The sequence below is a fragment of the Myotis lucifugus genome, unplaced genomic scaffold (assembly GCF_000147115.1).
Source record: "Myotis lucifugus unplaced genomic scaffold, Myoluc2.0 scaffold_49, whole genome shotgun sequence".
NCBI lineage: Eukaryota > Metazoa > Chordata > Mammalia > Chiroptera > Vespertilionidae > Myotis > Myotis lucifugus.
In genome coordinates, this window is record NW_005871097.1 from 763,582 (window position 1) to 787,398 (window position 23,817).

At 48.2% G+C, this 23,817-nt stretch overlaps 1 protein-coding gene across 4 annotated transcripts in view; it reads left to right on the top strand.

The window, feature by feature from the left end:
• Positions 1 to 23,817, top strand: part of MAP7D2 (MAP7 domain containing 2) — a 91,465-nt gene that overhangs the window by 19,553 nt on the left and 48,095 nt on the right. For all 4 annotated transcript variants that reach the window (XR_002829219.1, XM_014455655.2, XM_023753681.1 and 1 more), the window contains exons 2-4: positions 14,457 to 14,534; positions 15,645 to 15,808; positions 23,403 to 23,577. Coding sequence is in view for 3 of the 4 variants with exons in the window: in XM_014455655.2 (XP_014311141.1) it covers positions 14,459 to 14,534; positions 15,645 to 15,808; positions 23,403 to 23,577 (415 nt within the window). In the remaining variant the exon portion in view is untranslated. The remainder of the gene's footprint in view (positions 1 to 14,456; positions 14,535 to 15,644; positions 15,809 to 23,402; positions 23,578 to 23,817) is intronic.

Sequence of the window (23,817 nt, forward strand, 5' to 3'; positions counted from 1 at the left end):
GGTCATTCTCTTAGCTCTGCAATTGCAATTTAAGAGAATTGTTTAGGAATCATTTGAGTTGTTTAGTAATACCCTTATTATGGCTGGCATTTTTCTGGAAAATGTAATTCAGCAGTTTTAAAAGAAACCTCTAGGTATTTAGCAAGTGTATTTTACAAAAACATAATAACAGCATAGATTTGTGTATATTCATATGTAGTTCCCTATTTCTCCACTTCTTTCTTTCCAAGGACTTTTTGGTGTCTGTATACACATTTTTAATGTATTTTGATACCTGGGTTACAGCAGATGAGAAATGGATTAGATCAGCGGTTCTCAAAGTGTGTCTCCCAGACCAGCAGCATCAGCATCACCTAGGAACTCATTAGAAGTGCAGATTCCCAGGCCCCACCCCAGATCTGCTTCATCAGAAGCTCTGAAGAGTGGGGGCCCAGCAGTCTGTTTTAACAAGTCTTCCAGGGGATTTTCCTGATGTATGCAAAGCCCCAGAATCACTGGATTCGTGCCCCCCAAATTCTCAGCTAAGTTACTAAGCTATTGGGAGAAATGACATGTTACAAAACACAAATTGCAGTTGAAGCCACCTAGTTCTTCTCTTACCAGAGATAGAAAATGGAATAAATGGTCCCTGAAGGGTCTTTGAAACCCTGCGACTCCCCTAAGGCTAGTTCCTGCATAGGTATTTGTTTCTAAATATAAATATCCCAAATAACAGAACCCCATGTGATAGCCAAAGAAATAGAATTCAGTGGGCAAAACAGATTAAAAGCAATTCAGATCTTTACTGGACACATCAATTGAATTCTAATCTGCAGCTCTTTGTTCCTCTGGTTCCCAGTATCTCTCTCTCTCTCTCTCTCTCTCTCTCTCTCTCTCTCTCTCTCACACACACACACACACACACACACACACACACACACCTCTACCTACCTTCTGAGGGTCATTTGAAACCCCTTCTAGTACTAAACTTTCAGGCATAATTCTCCCCAGAGGCAACCTGACATAGTTCCTGACTCCCTTGTCCTCCATGTCTCACTTCGTTCTCTTTCGTCCCCTCACACAGTTTTTGCTCCCCTTTCTAATGTCAGTAATCAAAGCCCATTCACTTCTTGCAGTCCTGAAGCCCTTTCTACCTGTATTCTCCATCTATATAACAAAAGCCCAAGAACTGAGCCACTGTATTGGATGAGCAGAATGGAGGAAGCCAAGAGGATAAAGACCGTTCTCTTTCTGGTGGAGGTCAGGGAGCAACCCTCTTCCTCTCTCTTGAAGCAAGTCGAACATTGAATTGGGCCCCTGAGAGCTCTTCCCCCTGAAATTCCATAATTTGGAATTTTGAAAGTACCAGTCATGCATTAAATGTACTTTTCAGGGATTTTGCGCATTGTTCACTGGTATGATTTTAACAGTATTAAAGGTTGATTTATTAATATTCTCAGAGTGCCTTTAATGCATCTGAATTTCATTTTAGAGAAAAATCAGGTTGCCAGGCAAGCATCTTCTTTAGCTCTTAGTGCTGTGGGTTTTCATCACAGTCCACGGCACTGAAGCAGTCATACTGAGACGTGGATGGACACCAAAGGAGCTACTGGGAACTGGGATTTAGCTCCACCCAGAAATACATTTAAATAGAAAGTTTACTGACCCTTTGGGGTTGTAATTGGTTTTGAGATTTTAAAAAAATGTATTTTTATTGATTTCAGAGAGGGAGGGAAATGGAAAGGGAGATAGAAACATCAATAATGAGAGAGAATCATGGATCGGCTGCCTCCTGTAGGCCCCCCACTGGGAATTGAGCCCACAACCTGGGCAGGTGCCCTGACCGGGAATTGAACAGTGACCTCCTGGTTCATAGGTCGATGCTCAACCACTGGGCCATGCCAGCTGTGTTGGTTTTAAGATTTTAATTGAAAATATGAGGCAGGAATATATGATGCTTTCTGAACAAAAACAGTACATCTTCATGCAAACATGAACCAAGGTTCTGGATTCTGTCCATTGATTTTCAGTTCCTACTGGTAGGACTGAAGTTCAATGAGGTCTTGGGCTTTGACTTATTCTCTAGCATATTTTTATATATACCATTACCCCTCCCCAGAATTTCCAACTTCCTGGCCTTCATTGCTGATCCTGCCTCCCATGACCCTCTCTCCCCACCCCCAGGGAGAGCAGCAGAGTCTAGGAGAAATCACAACAGGTTCAAGGGTCAGAGATGTAATGAGTCCCTCTACTTAATATAGCATTAGATATGTCACTTGACTTTTTTGAGTCTTCATTCTTTAATCTCAAAATATAACCTCCCTCTAAAAATAATGGCAACTAACATTTAATGAGCATTTATTATAATGGGAAGTTCTTCACATACATAATTTCATGTAATCACAATAACTATCACAAAACATTATCATTCATTGGCACATTTTTCATCCCTTCCCCCCCTTTTTTAACAAACAGTAGCAGACTGCCCGGCTGGTGTGCTCAGTGGTTGAGCATCACCCTATGAACCAAGAGGTCACTGGTTCGATTCCTGGTCAGGGCATATGCATGGGTTTCAGGCTTGACCTCCAGTAGGGGATGTGTAGGAGGCAGCCGTTCAGTGTTTCTCTCTTATCATTGATGTTTCTCTCTTCCCCTCTCTCTTCCTCTCTCTGAAATCAATAAAAACATATTAAAACAAAAACAGTAGCAGACTAATTTATTTTTCTTTCAATTTGTCAACATTCATTTTTGCTCCCTAATTTTGTAAAATATAATGACAAAGCTCTTGAAGTTGTGTGGCAAAGACACTTTACGGGGATGTATGATTTTTACATATTCAAATGAACCACATATCTTTGCATTTTTAAAATATGCTTTGTTGAATCACTAGCTATAAGGGAAATGCAAATGAAAACCACAATGAGATACCACCTTTCTCCTGTTAGAATAGCTATTATCAGTAAGACAAGAAATAACAAGTGTTGGAGAGGTTGTGAAGAAAAAGGAAACCTAGTGAACTACTGGTGGGAATGTAAATTGGTACAGCCACCATGGAAAGTGTTGTGGAGGTTCCTAAAAAAATTAAAAATAGAACTACTGTATGATCCAGCAATCCTTCTTCTGGGTATCCAAAAATTTTGAAAAGACTTATTCTTAAAACTGTAGGCATCCGTATGTTCATTGAAGTATTATTCACAAAATCCAAAACATGGAAACAACCCAAGTGTCCTTCGATAGAAGATTATTTGAACATGTACACATATACAATGGAATACTACTCAGCCATAAAAAGATGAAATTTTGCCATTTGTGACATGGATGATTCTTGAGAGTATTGTGCTAAGTGAAATAAGTCAGAGAAGGACAAGAACCATGTGATTTCACTCGTGGGATATAAAACAAAAAGCAACAAATGAACAATAAAACAAAAAACTCATAGATACAGACTGGTGAAGGGAGTGAAATATATGGTGACAGAAGAACACTAGATTTCGGGTAGCAAGCATGCAATAGAGTGTATAGACATTGAATTATAAAGTTGTACATCTGAAGTATATATAATGTTATTAACCAGTGTTATCCCAATCAATTTAATTTAAAAAAATGTTTTGTTGGAACCAGATCTATCATCTGGATATTTGAGAGGAAAAAGTAAAACCATTAACTTGGGGGACTTGGAAGAAGGCCATAGATGGGATTAACTCCATCAGAAGCTCTGGGTGTACCACCCAGCAGCCTGGGGTTACAAGCCCTACAGACACTTCTGGTGTGTAGTTCTCTGTCCTGCTGCTACACCTTACAGTCACATGGGAGCTTTGAAAGCACCAAGGCCCTGGCCATACCTGTGTCGACCAGGTCAGCTTCTGAAAGGGAGACACAAGCACTTGTAAGTTTTAAAGCTCCCAGGAGAGTCCATTGTGTGGCCACAGTTGAGAGCCAGTGGTCTCCCTGTGCTTAGCCAGATCATCACAGCTAGCATTGGACTTCCCACTTGATGAGGTCTTCATTCCTGGTCCCCTTTCTTTTTGGGGGGACATTACAGTTGCACGGATGTGAGTATGATTGAGAAGGGTACTTTAAAATTCATTTAATGCAATTAATTTTTAAAAGTCAAACACAGCTGGCTTCCCCTAAAAACGTTGTGTTTCGATAATGGTTATTACCAGTACCATGAATAATTGAATAATAGCATCTCATTAATATTCTAGTGGGAGAATGCCTCAGGCTAATAAAATTCATTTTAAAATTAGTTTTTAAAAATGTATTCCTTCAGCCCAGACACAATGAACGGGAAGTTATTCCAAACAAGAGCAAATCAGTGAAGTATGGTATTTTATGCTGTTCTGTTAACATAAAATAGTTGTTTAGCAGCTCAGTATCCCAGTTTCATTCTCATTTCCTGTAGAGATGAATTGCCCAGGAAAAGGCCTCCATTTCAGGGCTGCACATCGCCTGAATATGGTTGTCCTGGAAAGTAAGATGGCATCAAGAATGCGGCAGGAGCCCTAGCTGGTTTGGCTCAGTGGATAGAATGTCGGCCTGCGGACTGAAGGGTCCCAGGTTCTATTCTAGTCAAGGGCACATTTCCAGGTTGTGGGCTTGGTCCCCAGTAGGGGGTGTGCAGGAGGCAGCTGATCAGTGATTCTCTCTCATCATTGATGTTTCTCTCGCTCTTCCCTCTTCCTTCCTCTCTGAAATCAATAAATAGCCTATCTAATAATAGACAAACATGGTAATTGACCGTACCTTCGCTATGCCTCCCATTGGCTAATCAGCATGATATGCAAATTAACCACCAACAAAGATGGTGGCTAATTTGCATACTGCAGGCAGGGCAGGACAGCGCAGCCGCCAAAACCAGAGCTGCCATCCAGGCCCCCGTGTGTGACCCCAGAAGCTGCCCAGAAACTGGTGATCAGGGGGGAAAAGGGGGTCCCCTGCCCAGGCCTGGCACCTCTGCCAGGGCGATGGGAGGGTGATAGGGGTCACGCCTCTGGCCAAGGCATCAGGTCTGGGCCGAGGGTGGGGGCCGGGTGAATTGGGGGGAAGATGGGGGGTCCCCCTGTCCAGGGCCTGAAGGCCTGGGCCCAGAGGGATTCAGGCCTGGGCGGGGGTCCAAGCAGGCAATTGGTGTCAACTACAGAGGAAACACCTTTTCTGACCGCTCATTGGCTAAGCTCCCTGTATGCCACTGGTAATATTCTTAGTAACTTGGGTAATAAGAATCCAAAAAGGTGATCTAGGGTTTTCACCACACTCCTGACAAAAAAAAATGAAGGTCCACTGCTGGAGGGCTAAGAAATGTCATATCCTGCCCTAGCCAGTTTGGCTCAGTGGATAATGCCTTGGCCTGCCGATGGCGGGGGTCTGGGTTCAATTCTGACCAAGGGCATGTACCTAGGTTGCAGGCTCCTCCCTGGCCTGGGCCCAGGTCAGGGCTCATGCAGGAGGCAACCAATCAAAGTGTTCCTCTCACTATGATGTTTCTCTCTGTCTTTCCCTTTCTCTTCCACATTCTCTAAAAATCAATGGAAACATATCCCCAGGTGAGAATAAAGAAAGAAAGAAATGTCATATCCTATAAAAGACACATCTTGAAAATGCCTAAAGAAAGTTGTCATTTTTTCATGGTGAAGGGACTGGAGTCTGTGTTGATGAAAACACCTTGGTGGCTGTGTGACTGGCAGTGTCTGCAGCAGCAGGGTGATGGGGCTGGTGCCTTCCTCTGATCAGCCTGGTCGCCTCCCACAAAGGGGGGCCAGACTGTGGCTTAGGCCTGCTCCCCAAGGGGAGCAGGGAGCGGGCCTAAGCCGTCACTAGGACATCCCCTGAGGGCTCCCAGTATGTGAGAGGGGGCAGTCTGGGCTGAGGGACCGCCCCCACCCCCAGTGCACGAATTTCAGGCACCAGGCCCCTAGTATATATATATTTTTAAAGAACACACACACACACACACACACACTGCTTTATCTTTTGCTCTGAAGGGCTCTAGATATTCTTCAAACTATTTAGGAAATCTAATGTCCTTTTACCAACTGAGCCACTGCTTACACTTACTAGTATGTTCCCAGAGCTGTGATCGCTTTTATAGGATGTCAATCAACTTTCTAGAGAAGTGCTTTGCTGGAGGCTGTCACTGCCAATTTTAAAGATACCCAGTCCAAATAAATCAGCCACTAGAGAAAGGGACTCAATAGATGAACTATGAGATAGAAGGGAGAGCTGTTTGGAATTCTGCATGCCAGTGAGTGTCTTCTCCGTATCACCACTTTTATATGAATTGTGATCCATTTCATGGGATGCACTTGCCAAAATCCTTTCATGGTGAGGTACATTCAGTTGTAACTCTGTAGCTTGATGTTTAGATTTGCAGGACTTTTTAAAAATTATTATTTAATAATTTTTATTTCTTAAAGTATTAAAAAGAGTATTACCTATGTCTCCTTTTTCCCCCCCTTGACATTCCCCCGGCCCCTCCCCCCCCGATGTTTTGTGTCCATTGGTTAATCTTATATGCATGCATATAAGTCCTTCGGTTGATCTCTTAATCCCCACCCCCAAACCCTCCCCAGGCTTCCCACTGTAGTTTGACAGTCTGTTCAGTGTTGCTCTGCCTCTGCATCTACCCCTGTTCATCAGTCTATACTGGTCCCCATTATCTGTCCCAACCTCACTGGAGCAGTCCCAACCTCGCTGGGGCCGTCTCAGCCTCATTGAGGCCGTTTCAACCTCACCGGGGCCGTCCCTACCTCACCGGGGCCGTTTCAATCTCACCAGGGCCGTCCCGACCTCACCGGGACCGCCCCAACCTCACCGGGACCGCTTCAACCTGACTGGGGCCATCCCTACCTCACCGGGGCCGTTTCAACCTCACCGGGGCTGTCCCGACCTCACCAGGGCCGTTTCAGCCTCACCGGGGCCGTCCCTACCTCACCGGGGACGTTTCAATTTCACCGGGGCTGTCCCGACCTCACCCGGACCACTTCAACCTGACTGGGGCCGTCCCTACCTCACCAGGGCCGTTTCAACCTCACCGGGGCTGTCCCGACCTCACCGGGCCAGTTTCAACCTCACCGGGGCTGTCCCTACCCTACCAGGGCCGTTTCAGCCTCACCGGCGCCGTCCCTACTTCACCGGGGCCGTTTCAATCTCACCGGGGCCGTCCTGACCTCACTGGGACCGCTTCAACCTGACTGGGGCCGTCCCTACCTCACCGGGGCCGTTTCAACCTCACCGGGGCCATCCCGACCTCACCGGGCCAGTTTCAACCTCACCGGGGCTGTCCCTACCCTACCAGGGCCGTTTCGACCTCACCGGGGCCGTCCCGACCTCACCGGGGCAGTTTCAACTTCACCGGGGCCGTCCCTACCTCACCGGGGCAGTTTCAACTTCACCGGGGCCGTCCCAGCCTCACCGGGGCCGTCCCAACCTCACTGGGGCCGTTCCTACCTCACCAGGGCCATCCCAACCTCACTGGGGCTGTTTCGACCTTACAGGGGCCATCCCAACCTCACTAGGGCCGTCCCAGCTCACCGGGGAAACACGAAGTTTGGCCCTCTGTCCCCTGCCGGGCGGCTCCCCACCAGACAAAGTCTCCAGGCGTTCCTGGTGGCTGGACATCCAGCACTCCTGCTCGGACCACGCCCTCCACCAAGTGCACAGACTGCCCGTCTGCCATCCCCCAGCGCCCCACGCGAAACTGGAACCGGTGGGCATGTTTGTGCGCCTGATGGTACAGTGGTTCCACAACGCCAGCCAAGTCGGGCCCAGCCCGGGCCTGCCCCGAACCCGACTCCGCCCCCCAAGTGCATCCCTCCCGGATGCAAGGAGCTGAAATCTGCAGCCTGCTAGGTTGGGCTCTATACTTGGTGCCTCTGCATATCCTACTCAGTCTCAATGCTCTTCTTTCTATGCGAGGAGTTGAAATCTGCAGTTTGTTGGGTTGGGCTCTGTACTTGGTGTCTCTGCACATCCTACTCGGTCTCAATGTTCTTTCTTTCCTTCCAGTTGTAGAGCATCCACTGGGCCAACTTTCCCATGGTTCTGTATGATAGCTGTTTGTCCTATAGTTGGTAGTTTCGATGTTGTTGTGTGAGGCAGCACGCACAGGTCTCTTCCTTATGCCGCCATCTTGGTTCTCCTGGGTCTGCTTCTTGAGTGTGTCTCCCATGGCTGCGAGCAGTTGAAGTCTGCAATTTGTTGGGTTAGGCTGCAAAAGCGCAGGTGGTGCCTCATGATCCCGCCTGAACCAGCTCAGTGGATTTGAGAGTTTGCAGAAGCACAGGCGTTTCCTCTTGTGTCTCCAGCACAGCCCAGATGGGAATGTAAATTGTGTAGGGCGCGGTCTCAGGGAGTCGCCGGGGCGGAGTCTCAGCCACCCCTCGCCTATCCAGGACACTGGGACTTTGCGTCCCCCAGTGCCGGCGAGCAGCCCCGCGCCAGAGTCTCCCTTGCTTTCTGATGGCTGCAAGGCTGTGCGGTCTCTCCCCATGGGACTTGGGGCCTCAGAGACCCGCCCGAACCAGCTTAGTGGATTTGAGAGTTTGTGAAAGCACAGGCATTTCTTCTTGTGCCACCGGCACAGCTTGGATGGGGATGTAAATTGAGCAGGGTGGGGTCCAGGGAGCAGATAGCATTGGCGGCGTCTCCGCGCCCCTCTCCTCCCGGGGACATCGGGACTTTGTGTCCCCCAGTGCTGGCGAGCAGCCGCGCGCCAGAGCCTCCCTCCCTTTCTGATGGCTGCAAGGCCGTGCGGCCGTGCCCTCTCTCCTCGTGGGGCCTGGGCCTCAGAGACCCGTCCGAACCAGTTCAGTGGATTTGAGAGTTTGTAAAAGCACAGTCATTCCCTCTTGTGCCTCTGGCACAGCCAGGATGGGGATGTAAATTGTGTAGGGCGGGGTCTCAGGGAGTCGCCAGCGCGGAGGAAGAAATAGCGATGGCAGCCAGCGTCTCCGCACCCCTCGCCTCCCCGGGACACCAGGACTTCACGTCCCTCAGTGGGGCGAGCAGCGGCGTGTCAGAGCTTCCCTCACTTTCCGACCACTGCAAGGCTGTGGCCGCCTCTGCCTCTCCCCGTGGGATCTGGGGCCTCAGAGACCCGCCCCGAGCAAGCCCAGAGGATTCGAGGGTTTGTAACCGCTTCCGATTAAAAAAAAACCACGAATCCATTTGCAGCCCTCGTGGCGTGTGACTGCGTAGTACCTCTGGTTTTGACGCTTCGCTTCCGTAGCTCCCACTCTGTCTCACTGTGCTTCTTTCTTTCCTTCCAGTTGTAGATCTCCCACTGGGCCAACTTCCCCATGGTTCTGAGTGGTGGTTGTTTGCCTCATAGTTGGTAGTTTCAATGATGCTGTGAGAGAGCAGCACGCACAGGTCCGCTCCCTACGCTGCCATCTTGGTTCTCCAGATTTGCAGGACTTTTTATCAAAATAAAAGCCATGGAGCAGGGGATCCTCTACATATGCCTTTTCAAAAAAAAAAAAGTGTGTGTGTGTGTGTGTGTGTGTGTGTGTCTGTGTGTGTGTGTGTTTGTGTGTCTTGACCCTGGCAAGGGAGCTCAGTTGGTTAGTGTTGTCCCAATACACCAAGCATGTCAAACTCGTGGCCCACAGGCTACATGCGGCCCACAACGAATATTTTTGCGACTCAGCCAATATAACGGTATGTAAGAAACGTTTTAATAAAAATTTCATAACTTATTTTTTACAATATCCTGTTATACATAACTAGAGGCCCGATGCACAGAAATTTGTGCACTGGCGGGGGGGGGGGTATCCCTCAGCCCCACTTGTGCCCTCTCACAGTCTGGTACCCCTCGGGGGATAACGACCTGCTGGCTTAGGCCCGCTTTCAGGTGGCAGAGGACAGGCCCAATCCCTAGGTGCCTGCCCCACAGCCCCTGGTCGGGCTCAGAGCAGGGCCGATTGGGGAGTTGGGGCACCACCCCCTGTCATGCACTGAGCAGGGCGGATCGGGAGGTTGCGATGCCACCCCTAGTCACACTCAAGGCAGGGCCGATGGGGAGGTTGTGGCGCCACCCCCTGTCACGCACAGAGCAGGGCGGATCAGGGGATTGGGGCGCCTTCCCCTGTCACACACAGAGCAGGGCGGATTGGGAGGTTGCGGCGCCGCCCCCTGTCACGCTCAGGGCAGGGCTGATTGATCTGGGGGTTGGGGAGCAGCCCCCTGTCACACTCAGGGCAGGGCCAATCAGGAGGTTGTGGTGCTGTCCCCTGATACCCACAGGGCAGGGCGGATCAGGGGGTTGGGGTGCCACCCCCTGTCACACACAGCACAGGGCTGATCTGGGGGTTGGGGTGCCACCCCCTGTCACCCACAGAGCAGGGCCGATCTAGGGGTTGTGGCGCTGCCCCCTGTCATGCTGCTCCAGAGGCCGGGAGGCCTTGCGGTTCTGCTGATCCGCTGATCCCAGTGCTGGGAGGCCTCTCAGCTCCATTGATCCCGGTGCCGGGAGGCCCTGCTGCTCCCCTGATCCCAGTGCCGGGAGGCCTCGCTGCTCCATTGATCCTGGGGCATGAGGCCTCGCAGCTCCACTTGACACCGGTGCTGGGAAGCCTCGCAGCTCCGCTGATCCCGGGGCTGGGACACCTATCGGCTCCGCTGATCCCGGGGCGGTGAGGCGTCGCTGCTCCGTGGCTTCGGGGCTGTTTGGCTTTACTCCACCGCTTGGAGCCTGTGTATGCAAATTAACCGCCATCTTTGTTGGCGGTTAATTTGCATATCACCCTGATTAGGCAATGGGAAGCATAATGGAGGTATGGTTAATTACCCTTTTTGTCTTTTATTAGATAGGATTATTAATAATGAACTAACTTTCGCTAATGACTGATCACTGTACTCGTGTTGCATCCATTTCCCTTAAAAGCGCGCCTTTATGCGCCTTATGCGCCTTACAAGCCTTACAAGCCTTACAAGCCTTACACAGGCGCACCACTTCTCTCCACTAATACCAGCAGCGATGGCCATGTCATTAGTCTTGGACTGTCTTGCTTGGTGTGCGCAACAGGAAATATTTCGCAGGAAATATTTCGCTTTCGAAGAACAAGAAAAATAGGTTTTTTTGCATTACGCTTATTAATTTGTGCTGTTATTCAGTGTCTGGAAAAAATATTAATTTTATTAAAATGTTCTACTATTTTATGTTAACAATTACTCATTTGTTTCAGCCCTTTGCATTCAGCATGTCTCTATAGAAATAAACCTACGTTTCTATGAAAATTGAAGCTTTTGTTTTTTTTGTGGCCCACATACACATAAACTTGTTTATTTGGCCAGTGTTAGCCTTTGAGTTTGACATGCTTGCAGTACACCAAGGTTGTGGGTTTGATCCCTGGTCAGGCACACAAGAAGCAACCAATGAATGTATAAATAAATGGAGCAACAAGTTGATGTCTGTCTGTCTGTCTCCCTCTCTCCCTTCCTCCTCTCTCTAAAACCAATAAATACAAATTTAAAAAAAAGAAAGTATGTAGGTCCTGGAGTCAGGTTCTTGTATTGGAACCTGGCTTCTCCACTTCTGAAGGTGTGACCTCAGACAAGTTAATTAACCTCTCTGTGCCTCCCTTTCTGCACCTATAAGATCGTGATAGCAATCCAAGTGCACTGGTCCATAGTAACTGCTCTGTTGTCACCTCCTGTTATGACAGTAATCCAAGCAGTGCACTGGTGACAGTAATCCAAGCAGTAACTGGTCCATAGTAACTGCTCTGTTGTCACCTCCTGTTATGACAGTAATCCAAGCAGTGTACTGGTCCATAGTAACTGCTCTGTTGTCACCTCCTGTTATGACAGTAATCCAAGCAGTGTACTGGTCCATAGTAACTGCTCTGTTGTCACCTCCTGTTATGACAGTAATCCAATCAGTGCACTGGTGACAGTAATCCAAGCAGTGTACTGGTCCATAGTAACTGCTCTGTTGTCACCTCCTGTTATGACAGTAATCCAAGCAGTGTACTGGTCCATAGTAACTGCTCTGTTGTCACCTCCTGTTATGACAGTAATCCAAGCAGTGCACTGGTGACAGTAATCCAAGCAGTGCACTGGTCCATAGTAACTGCTCTGTTGTCACCTCCTGTTATGACAGTAATCCAAGCAGTGCACTGGTCCATAGTAACTGCTCTGTTGTCACCTCCTATTATGATGAAACAGAGCAGGAGCATCATAAGACCTGCTGTTAGGGATTTGAAAGTGAGACTCTTACAGATGTCCACCAGGAGGCAGCCTGAAATCATGTATGTCCACGGAAAACCCAGCTTTCTGTTCGAAAAGCCTCGCGGTAAGGTGGCCAGTTTCAAATGTGCTTGGCCCTTTTCTCTCCATTTCTTAATTTCTTCTTTTTAAAGAACATTTTCAGTAGTTCTTGGGCTCTACCTTAGATATGGGGCAGGCTCAACACCTGGAGGGTGGCGTAGGCACCACAGAGAGGTGCATGTCCCCCTTGGGAGGGCACAAGCATCTGTCCAGGGCTCCTTGACTTCTCTTTGTGGTTTTTCACATAGAACATATTCATACTAGTCAAACTCTTGCTGTAGAGATGAGAGCCTGAACATATTTAGAGAAAAGAGAAACGTGGTTTTGTCTCCCTGCTCCCCTTCCACCGACTACATGCCTACCTTTGACTGTGTGTATATCTTGGGGCAACTGTGGGGGACGTGACAGTGGCCTGAGCTGGGTGACCCAGAGATGCAGAAGCCACCTTGGTTCAGTAGCCTCTCTGACCCCATGGCAAATGAGTTAGAGGAGAACACAACAACCAAACAGAATGAAATTAGGCTTCCTCCATCTAGGGGGCACAGAGTATCTCAGGGTCTGGGGACTTGTGGGGTCTTGAAGGTAGGGGGGAGGGGGAGAAGGGGCGGTTTTAGTTGGAAGGTGTGTGGGAGAAAGGGGCAGTGCTGAGGTCAAGCTGGGAAGAGTGCTTGGGCTTTGATTGTGGGGCCCAGCAGTGAAGAGCTGAGAAGTTGGGCCTTGAAATTATTTTATTTGGGAGAGGGCTTCAAATTATGCCATCCATGTTGTTGGTAGCATCGATAAGTTGATTGAAACCAAACATGGAGAGTGACACTAGTTCAGGGTTGATTTTTTTAGTGCTTATCTCTTAATAAGCACTGATTTGCCCTGTCTGTGATCCAGGCGGCAATAGCAGATGCTGGAGGGGAATCGTGACAATCTAGTGTTTGTCTCATCTATCCCTGTCCTTATTCATTCCTACTTTATAGCCCAGACCTCTCAGTCCTTCCTGGACAGTACAGGAACCTTCCAGAGAGGGGTGGGGCACAGGTTTCCATGGCAACTGGCACAATGAAGCCAGCTTTGTGATGTCACCATAGAGGAGGGTTCAGGGACTGGGAAGCTGATGGTTGGGCTAACACTGGAGCCTATTGCTTCTAAATGTTGTGCTAGAACATTAGATTAATAATATTCATGAATGACCAATGGTGACCTAGTACTGTAAATTATTTCCCATCCTATAAGAACGGTTTGATTCCCAGTCAGGGCACATGCTTGAGTTTTGGCCTCCATCCCCAGTAGGAGGTGTGTAGGAGGCAGCCGATCAATGACTCTCTCTCATCATTGATGTTTTTATCTCTCTCTCCTTCTCACTTCCTCTCTGAAATCAATAAAAATATATTTTAAAAATAAATACAAATACTGAGATTGACATCAGAGCAAATTTCTCAGAACCAAAATCAAACTTGAGCATGTGGCCTGGCTAGTGTGCTCAGTGGTCAGAGAGTAGGCCCAAGCACCAAAGGATCTCAGGTTTGATTCCTGGTTAAGGGCACATACCTAGGTTGCAGGTTCGATGCCAAGCCCTGGTCATGGTGGGTGTGGGAGGCAACCAGTTGATGTGTCTCTCTCCCCCCCACCCTCCCTCCCTCCACTCTCTCTAAAAATCAATGGAAAAAATATCCTCGGGTGAGGATTAACAAAAGACAACAACAACAACAAAAACTTGAGCGTGTGGTTCTCAGTGTTCATCTGAAGAGCTCGCATGTGTCCTGCAGCTATTGGCCCCTCCAGACACTAGAATGTTCACTCTGTGTAATAATCATGTCCACTTTTCTGCTTCTCCCCTCCTCTGGGAGCCAGACTGGGGGAGTCCTGGTGGGCTTTTCTGCACACTGTCAGGGCTCTGTCATTTATTACACTTTCTGACGCCTGCAGGGCCAGGCCCGGGAACAGAAGACTAGGGAACAGACTTGGTTCTCTGGGATTGGTGTTGGTGGGTGAGTGTGGCAGCTGTTGTTGCCACCCCTCAGCTCTGGGGCTGCCTGTGTGTGTGTGTGTGTGTGTGTGTGTGTGTGTTGGGCTGTGTATGGTGGAGAGTGAGGGACCCGGCCTCCAAGGCCGAAGTGATGCTCATGGATGGTGTGTACGTGTGGCCAGACCCAGGGTTTGGGCCCAGCAGGTGGGAAGGAGTGAAGAAATGTTTCATCATGTTTTCTTTTTTGCAGGCATGGAGGGGTTCTTAAGATGTGATGAGAGACAAAGACTAGCCAAGGAACGACGCGAAGAAAGGGACAAGTTTATGGGTAAGTTGTGCACTTTGGCAGTTTAGGACCAAGGAAATGGAGATATGGCTGTATCTTTCCTCAAGAGCCTTAAAATTCTGTGACTGAATTGAAAGAGAGGTAGGACAGTTGTTAGATGAACGTGGAGAATTGGGGGCGAACCCATGCTGCGATTGGTGCATTCACAATTATGTAATTCTCCAAACAGTTCCTTTATTCGCCTAGCACACATTGAGCCTACGCTGTGTTCCAGACCCTGTGCTCGGGGCTGTGGGTAGCATGAGGAATGAGAACCTGAGAAGCGCTTGCCACCCTCGCCTCTCGGGTGTCCACTGTGTGCCCTCACTCAGGTTCTCTCTCTCTGGGGCTTCGAGAAGGGCCAGTTGAGACATTATCTGTGTTAAGATGGGGAACCCGGTTGAGAAAGGCTGCCTTCCCTTTTGCGGGTTGTAGATGGGTAAGTAGGGCATATCCCCACAGGGTGCTCTGAGGTAGATAGAAAGTGATCCCCCCCCCTCCCCGAATTGAGACAAATGAGGAGCTTTCAAGTTCTCTCTTGACTGCCTCCTACTGGTTAGCTCAGGCATTGTCCCCTCCAGGGAACCCTTCCCTGACTGGGCCAGGTAGAGTTAAGGCCCCTTATTAATTGTGTTGTGAAGGCCATGTGTTTACCCCCTTGCCTAGCTCGGTGAGTGGTGTATAACAGTTAACGTGTTTTGAATTTTGAATGAATGTACCGTTACAACTCTCATTTCTCAGCCCGTGTATGGCCTATGCAGGCTGGCAAGACTGACTCGAGGATGACACTGGTAGTCATAGCTGCCACGTGTAGGGTAACATACTGTACCTTTTTAATGCATTGTCTCGTTCCATCTTCACAGCACCGTGATGTTGCAAACGTGACTGTCCTCATGTCACAGAGGAGGAAACCAAAGCAGAGATGGTATGGTTAGCATGCCCAGGGCCACCCAGCTAGTGGCAGAGCTGCCAGAACCCCTCATCTCAGTCACTGTGGCCTGAGCTCCCACTAGGCTCTTTTTTTGGTCTCTCTTGCTTCCGCATTGTTGGTCTTAATGCAAAGGGTGTGGAGTGCGCTGCTAATGCCACCTCTCTTTGTTTTTCTTCCCCCAGCTGCACGAGAGCAACAGTTCCTGGAGAAGCAGAAAAGAGCAAAACTCCAGTATGAAAAGCAGATGGAAGAACGTTGGCGCAAGCTAGAGGAACAACGGCGCAGGGAGGACGAGAAGAGGGCTGCCGTGGAACAGAAGAGGAGGCAGAAGCTCCGGGAGGATGGGGTAAAGTTCTGGGACCCCCAACTCATCTGAGCAGCTCACACAGGGCTTGGTGCTCAGGGCACCAGGGCGTCCTGCCCAGTACAAGCGTGATCTCCTAAGCTCTCTGCTGGGTGGCTCACCATATTGTCTTTTAGCAGCATCACACTACACAGTGGAAGTCCAGTAATGCACTAGACCAGTGGTCAGCAAATTCATTAGTCAACAAAGCCAAATATCAACAGTACAACGATTGAAATTTCTTTTGAGAGCCAAATTTTTTAAACTTAAACTATATAGGTAGGCACATTGTTATTAACTTAATTAGGGTACTCCTAAGGCTTAGGAAGAGCCACACTCAAGGGGCCAAAGAGCCGAATGTGGCTCGTGAGCCACAATTTGCTGACCACGGCACTAGATTAAGAACAAAATGACTTATCCATTCAACTCAGCTGTTCATTTGCTGTGTGACCTTGGACAAGTCACTTGGCCTCTCTGGGCCTTGAATGGCTTGTCTCTGAAGTGAGTGGATGAGTTTGGCAGTCTCCAAGGCCTCTTACAGCCTAACCATCTCTGACTCTAGGACTCAGAGGGAACTGTAGATAGGGGCCTAGTGATGTAGACCTGGGGGTTCTGCTGGGGGTCTGAGGCTACAGGCTTGAGGAAGGGCTGTAAGTGTGGAAGAGAACTTGATCCTGTTATTCACCGCTGGAAAAATCAAATTGTCTGCCTTTAAATCCAAAGATGCTAGTATATTTTAATGCAGTTCCTTGCTTTCATCATCCTTTCTAGTTACCTTTAAAAAAAGAAATGGAATCTAATTACCCCTACCAAGTCTTTCATTACTTAACTTTGAAAATATATTTGGAAAGCATTTTGGGGGTTTAGATTTTCTTAACAAGTATATTTTAAGGATGTAGTCATAGCCTTGTATCAGGTGATGATCATCTTTTATTCATAAGGTATAATGACTCATCATTTAGCATGAACAACATAGAGGTTTGTTAATTTCCAACACTGAAGAATACAGAAATTTCCTATAAATTCAGTATTTTTAAAAATATATATTTTTATTGATTTCAGAGAGGAATGGAGAGGGAGAGAGAGATAGGAACATCAGTGATGAGAGAGAATCATTGATCTGCTGCCTCCTGCACGCCCTACACTGGGGATTGAGCCCGCAACCTGGGCATGTGCCCTGACCGGGGATCGAATTGTGGTTCATAAGTCGATGCTCAACCACTGAGCCATGCTGGCCAGGCAAATTCAGTATTTTTTAAATGTCTGAATGGTTTATCATGATATATCTTTACCCCTTCCTCTTATTTTAATTTAAAAAACACCAACATATGCGCACACACACAATTACATTCATCTTTGCCCACAGAACACTTGTTTACCTGGCAATTTCTTTGTTCCTCTTATCAAATGAAGGTCTAAACCAGGGCCTTAGCCATGGTTCCCTGCTGCTGGCTGCAGCCTGACCACTATGTGGCTTCATCTGCTCCTGATATAAACCCTAGCCCTGGCCTCTCATAGCCCTCTGACTCAGTCTTCTTAGCACAAAACAGAGGTGGTCATGGGAATTAAAGGAAGTGACATTTGTGTAAGTGCCCAGCAAAGCACCTAGCACAGAGTATTGCTCAGAAATATTTGATTCCCTTCAGTGACTTCAGCCTACCTGGGAGCTTCCCGGAAAAGATTATGGTGCAAAGTCTATAGACTAAGGAAAAAGCCCCTGTGTACTGGGCCACTTCAGTAACCTGGGGCAGATCTCTCCCTTCCCAGCCTGTGTGTATTGGTCATGAGTCACTGGACTCTCCCATTTTCTTCCCGTCCTCCATTGCTTGACTCACAGCTTGTCCCCTCCTCCCTGCTCTCGCCGCTTTGATTCCTGGTATCTGGCAGGCGTGCTGACTCCAGAGCAAGGGTGTCACTCTTGCTTCCACAAAGGGGCACTGTGCAGTCACGGGAGACAGTTCCCGAGCCTCTGACACACCTGGCAGTGTCACAGGGGTCCGCCTTTGAGGCTCCCTGTCTGTAATTTTCCTCATTGAACAGTGGCACCAGAGGCATTTGAAATCAAGCTCTCAGACTCCTCGCTCTTGCAGATGAGGGAATGTCATGCCAGATGGTTGGTCCTGATGCAGCTGAATCTTTAGTGGTTGTGCAGCCGGCTAATTTTTTATTTCCTTTGTGTGCTCCCTTTCATCCCTAACATGTGATGGCAGAGAACAGGGGATGCTGCCTGACCCTTGTCAGCATAAACACAAGCCAAGCTTGCTTCCTTCTCCCCAGACACCGCAGGGCGAGGCCGAGAGCTGGGCTTCCTGTGGTTGTGTAGCAACCTAGGGAGGCAGAGGCAGGGAAGCGGCAGCCTCCCTCTGCCACCTGCTCCAGCCCTTGGGGCCCCGGGCAAGCCCGGTGGAGCCTAGGGACTATCCACATGCAGGCTGGCCTGCTAGCCACGTTGGCTTTGGCTCTGCCCGTGCAGAGGCCTGATTGGGATTCACCTGGGTGATCTTTGGGGAGAATGGGTAAGTCTAGATGGCGGGAGCCCCTCTCCTAAGGAAACCCTCTGCACACAGCCCCATGGGTCCCTGGAGATCTTTGGGAGGGCCACTGCCTCTTGACACACAGCTGTGGAGATTTTCCTTTTTCTTGCCAGGGGCAGATTTCGGTTCTTTTTGTCCGGCTCTGCCTCTGTCAACCAGGGAGAAGCCTCTGCAGGGCTTCATTCCACTGCAGCCCATTTGGCTTCTCTAGCTTATTGGAAAGTGTTTGGGTTGCCCACCAAGTCCTGCCTCTGTGGGTCTGATATTAGGAGCTCATAAAAATCCCATGACTCGCCCTAAGTGGTTTGGCTCAGTGGATAGAGCGTCGGCCTGAGGACTGAAGGGTCCCAGGTTCGATTCTGGTCAAGGGCATGTACCTTGGTTGCGGGAGGTAGCTGATCGATGTTTCTCTCTCATCAATGTTTCTAACTTCTATCCCTCTCCCTTCCTCTCTGTAAAAAATCAATAAAATATATATTTTTAAAAATCCCATGACTCCCCCCTCTCCGCCCAGTCTTGTCCTAGGGCCATGACTGGTTGCCATGATGTTGCTCTTGGTGACTTTTCTTTTTTAAAAAAATGTATTTATTGATTTCAGAGAAGAAGGAAGAGATAGAGAGCGATAGAAACATCAATGATGAGAGAGAATCATTGATCGGCTGCCTCCTGCATGCCCCCTGCTGGGGATCAAGTCCGCAACCTGGGCATTTGCCCTTGGCCAAAATCGAACCTGGGACCCTTCAGTCCACAGGCTGACGCTCTATCCACTGAGCAACACTAGCTAGGGCTCTTGGTGAGTTTTCACATCTGTATGGGTGAGCCCCAGACTCAGCCAGGGGGCCTCTGCCAGTAGAGAAGTGGGCACCACAGACAGCCTGGCTCCCAGGGGTCTTGAAGGTCAGGATGACTGGAGGCTGCCTTTTCCTCAAGGCAGGTTCCTCCAACCCTCTCATGCTCCAAGGATCGAGCTTCTGGAGCAAGCCCTTGTCACCTCCCTGGGGTAGGGCTGACAACACACTGTGGTCACCCATTCTCCACTGGGAGGGATGGCTTCCTGATCAGAGGCCCTGGAAAATGGAGCCTGGCAAAGCCAAGTCCATGTTCCTCATGCTAAGAAAGGCCTCTCTCAAAGAGTAGCTTCATCTTTGTAAGGTATTTTGACACATCACAACTTATCATCATGATATTGATTAATACCTAACAAGACCCACCAGGCTGAGTGTAAGAAAAACACATTTTTTCCTAGCCAGTTTGGCTCAGTGGATAGAGCATCAGACTGCGGACTGAACGGTCCCAGGTTCAATTCCGGTCAAAGGCAGGCTCCTCCCCAGCTTGAGCCCTGGTTGGGGCACGTGCAGGAGGCAACGAATCAATGTGCTTCTTTCACATTGATATTTCTCTCTGTCTTTCCCTCTCTCTAAAAATCAATGGAAAAATAGCCTCGGGTGAGTATTTAAAAAAAGAAAAGAAAGACACATTTCTGAACTCAACCTAAACATAACTTCACTAAGCCAAGGGCTGCCCATTGGCTGCTGTGGACCCATGGTGACTGAATGGCCTTTCTGGTTAGAGGTAGACATCTGTAGAGAGAAAAACCCTCTATGGAGCTCTGCTGGAGACCATTTGGGAGCTTGTCCACCTGTCATCTCCAGATCACAAGTAGTAAGAGCACTGGAAAAGGCACTGCCAGCCCTCCTCTCCTGCCACGGCTGGCTGCCTGGGTATCAGTGCCCAGGCCGGGCCCTGCTTGAGTCCTTTTATACTGCTAGGCCAGCTCAGCAGGTCACCTTTGAGTTCATCCAGGCAGATCTAGAGCCAGAGCTCAAGGGGTCAAGGATGAGGTCCCCTTACTCTTTCCTTCTACTAAGCCCCACCCAATAGAGGACATTCTAGGGACAAGAATCTGCCTTGTCCTTTCCCCATCCTCTATCGACCATCAGGAGAATCAGAGCTTGGCAGGAGTCGAGGTATGCGGTATGCAGCTCTAATATTTATTAATACTGTTCTTCTGTTGTGATGGAACTTTCTTAAATGCTCTCTCATGCTCAGCCTGTCCTCTGACCAGTGCTTCTGGAAGTGTAGCCCCAGGACCAGCAGCACTGACATTGCCTGGGACTGACTTGTCAGAAATGCAAATCCTCAGCAGATTCCACCCAGAGCTGCTTTGGTGGGACCCAGCCATGGTATTCTAACAAGCATGCAGGGGACTCTGGGGAAGGGACCCACTCTGGTTGGAGAACCACTGCTCAAACTGCCCTGTCGATAATCTCCTCTTTAAATTCAGATTCAGTTAGCATTGGCTGAGGATTTCCTGTGCTAGTTATTATCCTGTAGACTTGAGTGGTCTGTCGATATAGATAATATCCCCATTTTATAGATGAGGAAACTGATGTCCAAGGATGTTAAAACAATTAACTCAAGGTGACAGGGCTAAAAAGTAGCAGGCAGAGGTGGAATTGGAATCCATATCTCCTGACTCCAAATCTAGGATTCTTTCCATTCCATCACATGATGGAACAGAAAGATACATACTGAGTAATACTGACCTATGTAAACTAACCTTTAAGAAAAGTGAAGTGAACCAGTTTGGTTTTGGTTTTGTTTTTGATGTTTGAGTCATCCCATTCTGACAACTTTGGCTTCTATAAATCCCCTTACCATAGAGCTTGGTTACTACCTATTTTTCATCATCTCTCCAAAAGTGGGTGACACAAAGTGATTGTGTCATCTTTCCAGGATAGCTTCATTTTCATAAGCCTACAAACAGTTCAAAGGAATGAATCTCTAATGGTGGAATTTGGAACCCCTCGGTAGATTGAGGGTAGATGGAGAGGTATTTTTTCTAAAGGTAACTGAACAGCCAACGAGTAGGTGTGGCTTTGGGTGATCATTCCCTTCTAATTATGCCCCGAGATAGCTGCTTGGTGGTAAGGTGGGCCTGAAGTGTTAGTGTTCTTTCTTCTCATTGGCCTATTAGATGAGAGGCTACCTTGTGAGGTCCTGGCATGTAGGAAATCTCCCATTACCCACTAAATACTAAATTTACTCTGTGGTACAAGGTTTCAGCACTTAAGTTAGGTCATTGATTAAATATGTTAAATCCATGCAATGAAATACTATTCAGCCCCAGTCTTGAGCAAGCATACCTCAAGCATCAAATAGTCAAGATGTTAAGTCCCTCAATGCCCCCAGCTTTTCTCAGACAGACCCTGGGGGTTGGCTGTCACAATTTCATGGACCCTCCCCCCCAGGTCATGAGGACAGGACTCTGCTAGGAAATGCACACTCATGATTGTGGAGTCTCAGCCAAAAAGTAAAGCAAATTCAAATCTGATATTTACAGGAGGAAAAAAATCGCCTTTCAGCTCTCAGGTCCCTGGAGAGGCTGTCTCTTAGCAAAGTGTTGTTCAGAGAGAAATTCTGCAGAGGAGGCCAAGAAGTGGCAAATGCTCACCTTCTCCCTCTGGTGTAGACCAAGGATGGGTCCAGGCACCTCTTAAGTGACTTTTCTGTGTTTCTAGTGAGTAAAATAAGGGAGCCTTTCCCAATCCTTAAGTCACGGTTACTCAGTTGGTGCTGCCCTAAATTAATTTGGCTTGCTTACTTAAGCCAGGAGAAAAGAGGCTCTTTTTGTTTGGAGTCAGGCTAAGATTAACCCAGTTCCTGGAGCACCCCAAGGTGGGTTTTATGAGGGCCAAAGGGTGTCAGCATAACTGTTTACCTTGTTTCGGCCTTCTCCATGTGGAGGCAGGGAGAAGGGTTGGTATTTGCAGCATCACTGGGACAGTGAGGAGTATAGAATTGGAACTTCAGTGCCAAGGAAATACTTGCCAGCAGTCAGGCCCAACCTTATGAAAGTGACAGTTGGGTTAATAGAGGAGAGTACTTTTGATAAATGCTCTGTTAGAAGCCTGGGTGCTTTTCTCTTCTGGCTAAAAACTGTTGAATTATCTCTCCCTTTCTCCCATCCAACTCTGAGAAGGCACAGATGCTTTATTTTGTGGCTAGAAGCTCCCCTACACTTGTCTCTCTTAAATTTTGAAATATGTAGCATTATCCCCAGAAAACTATAGAGCAGAAAAGTGTTATGATTTAGAAAACAGTTGATCCCCCTTTAAGAAATTCTAAGATGAAAACAGGGCTTTGCAAAATAAACCTCAAAGTCCTAAAAAAGTTAGGCTTTTAAGGCTATAACATTCAAATTATATTTTAATTGAAATGTCTCAAATCAGACTGCTTTATGCATTTCAACTAGAGAGCATTTGGTTGGGTCTAGAACAGCCATGGGCAAACTACGGCCGGATCCGGCCCATTTGAAATGAATAAAACTAAAAAAAAAAAAAAAAAAAAAAAAAAAAAAAAAAAAAAAAAAAAAAAAAAAAAAAAAAAGACCGTACCCTTTTATGTAATGATGTTTACTTTGAATTTATATTAGTTCACACAAACACTCCATTCATGCTTTTGTTCCGGCCCTCCGGTCCAGTTTAAGAACCCATTGTGGCCCTCGAGTCAAAAAGTTTGCCCACCCCTGGTCTAGAGCGTAGTAGGTAGGATAAACCAGGCTTGAGACAGGCCTCAAGGAGTTAATGTGTGTCTAGCATTATTCTTAAACAAATCAAGCCCTAGCCGGTTTGGCTCAGTGGATGGAGCATCCGCCTGCGGACTGAAGGGTCCCAGGTTTGATTCCGGTCAAGGGCATGTACCTTGGTTGCAGGCACATCCCCAGTGGGAGGTGTGCAGGAGGCAGCTGGTCGATGTTTCTCTCTCATTGATGTTTCTTACTCCCTATCCCTCTCCCTTCCTCTCTGTAAAAAATCAATAAAATATATTTTTAAAAAACAAAAACAAATCAAGGCCTGGCTGCACAGCCTGTCCCAGGGATGAGGTTTTGGGTCTGGGATCACACCAGCCGCATTGTTTACTCTCCACCCACCGAGAAGGCACTGTGTGACACAGAGCACTTGTGTCTGGGTTTTGGATGCTGAGCACAGAGCCCCATTTGGTGACTCATCCCAGCATTGAGGCTGGTGTTAATTTTGCTCTCCCTTACGCAACCTGGGCAGGAGCGGCTGGAGGCTATGCTGCGCCGGTCCCTGGAGCGCTCAAGGCAGCTGGAGCTGAAGAAGAGGTGCTCATGGGGAGGAGCTTCAGCAACTCCAGCATTCTGGGGAGGAGCTTTGCCAGCAGCCTGGGGAGGAGCGTCCCCGGCAGTCATCGTCGGGGTTGGAGGACGTGAGGGTGAGTTAAAGGCTGTCCCTGCTTTGCAGGGCCCCAGGGCGGGTGGGAGATTGTGGGCACAGCCTGCAGGGGCTGGGGGATGCTTGGTACCAATCTGCAGATACCTTTTCCAGATGTGATGTTTCAAACTGCCAAGCTTCCTATGCATGTGTTTCTCATGAAGGGGATCTGCATTTTTTTGCTAGCACGCAGCAGTTGGTACAATAACTGGGCTATGAGGTAAAGCAAAAGAAAAGCAAA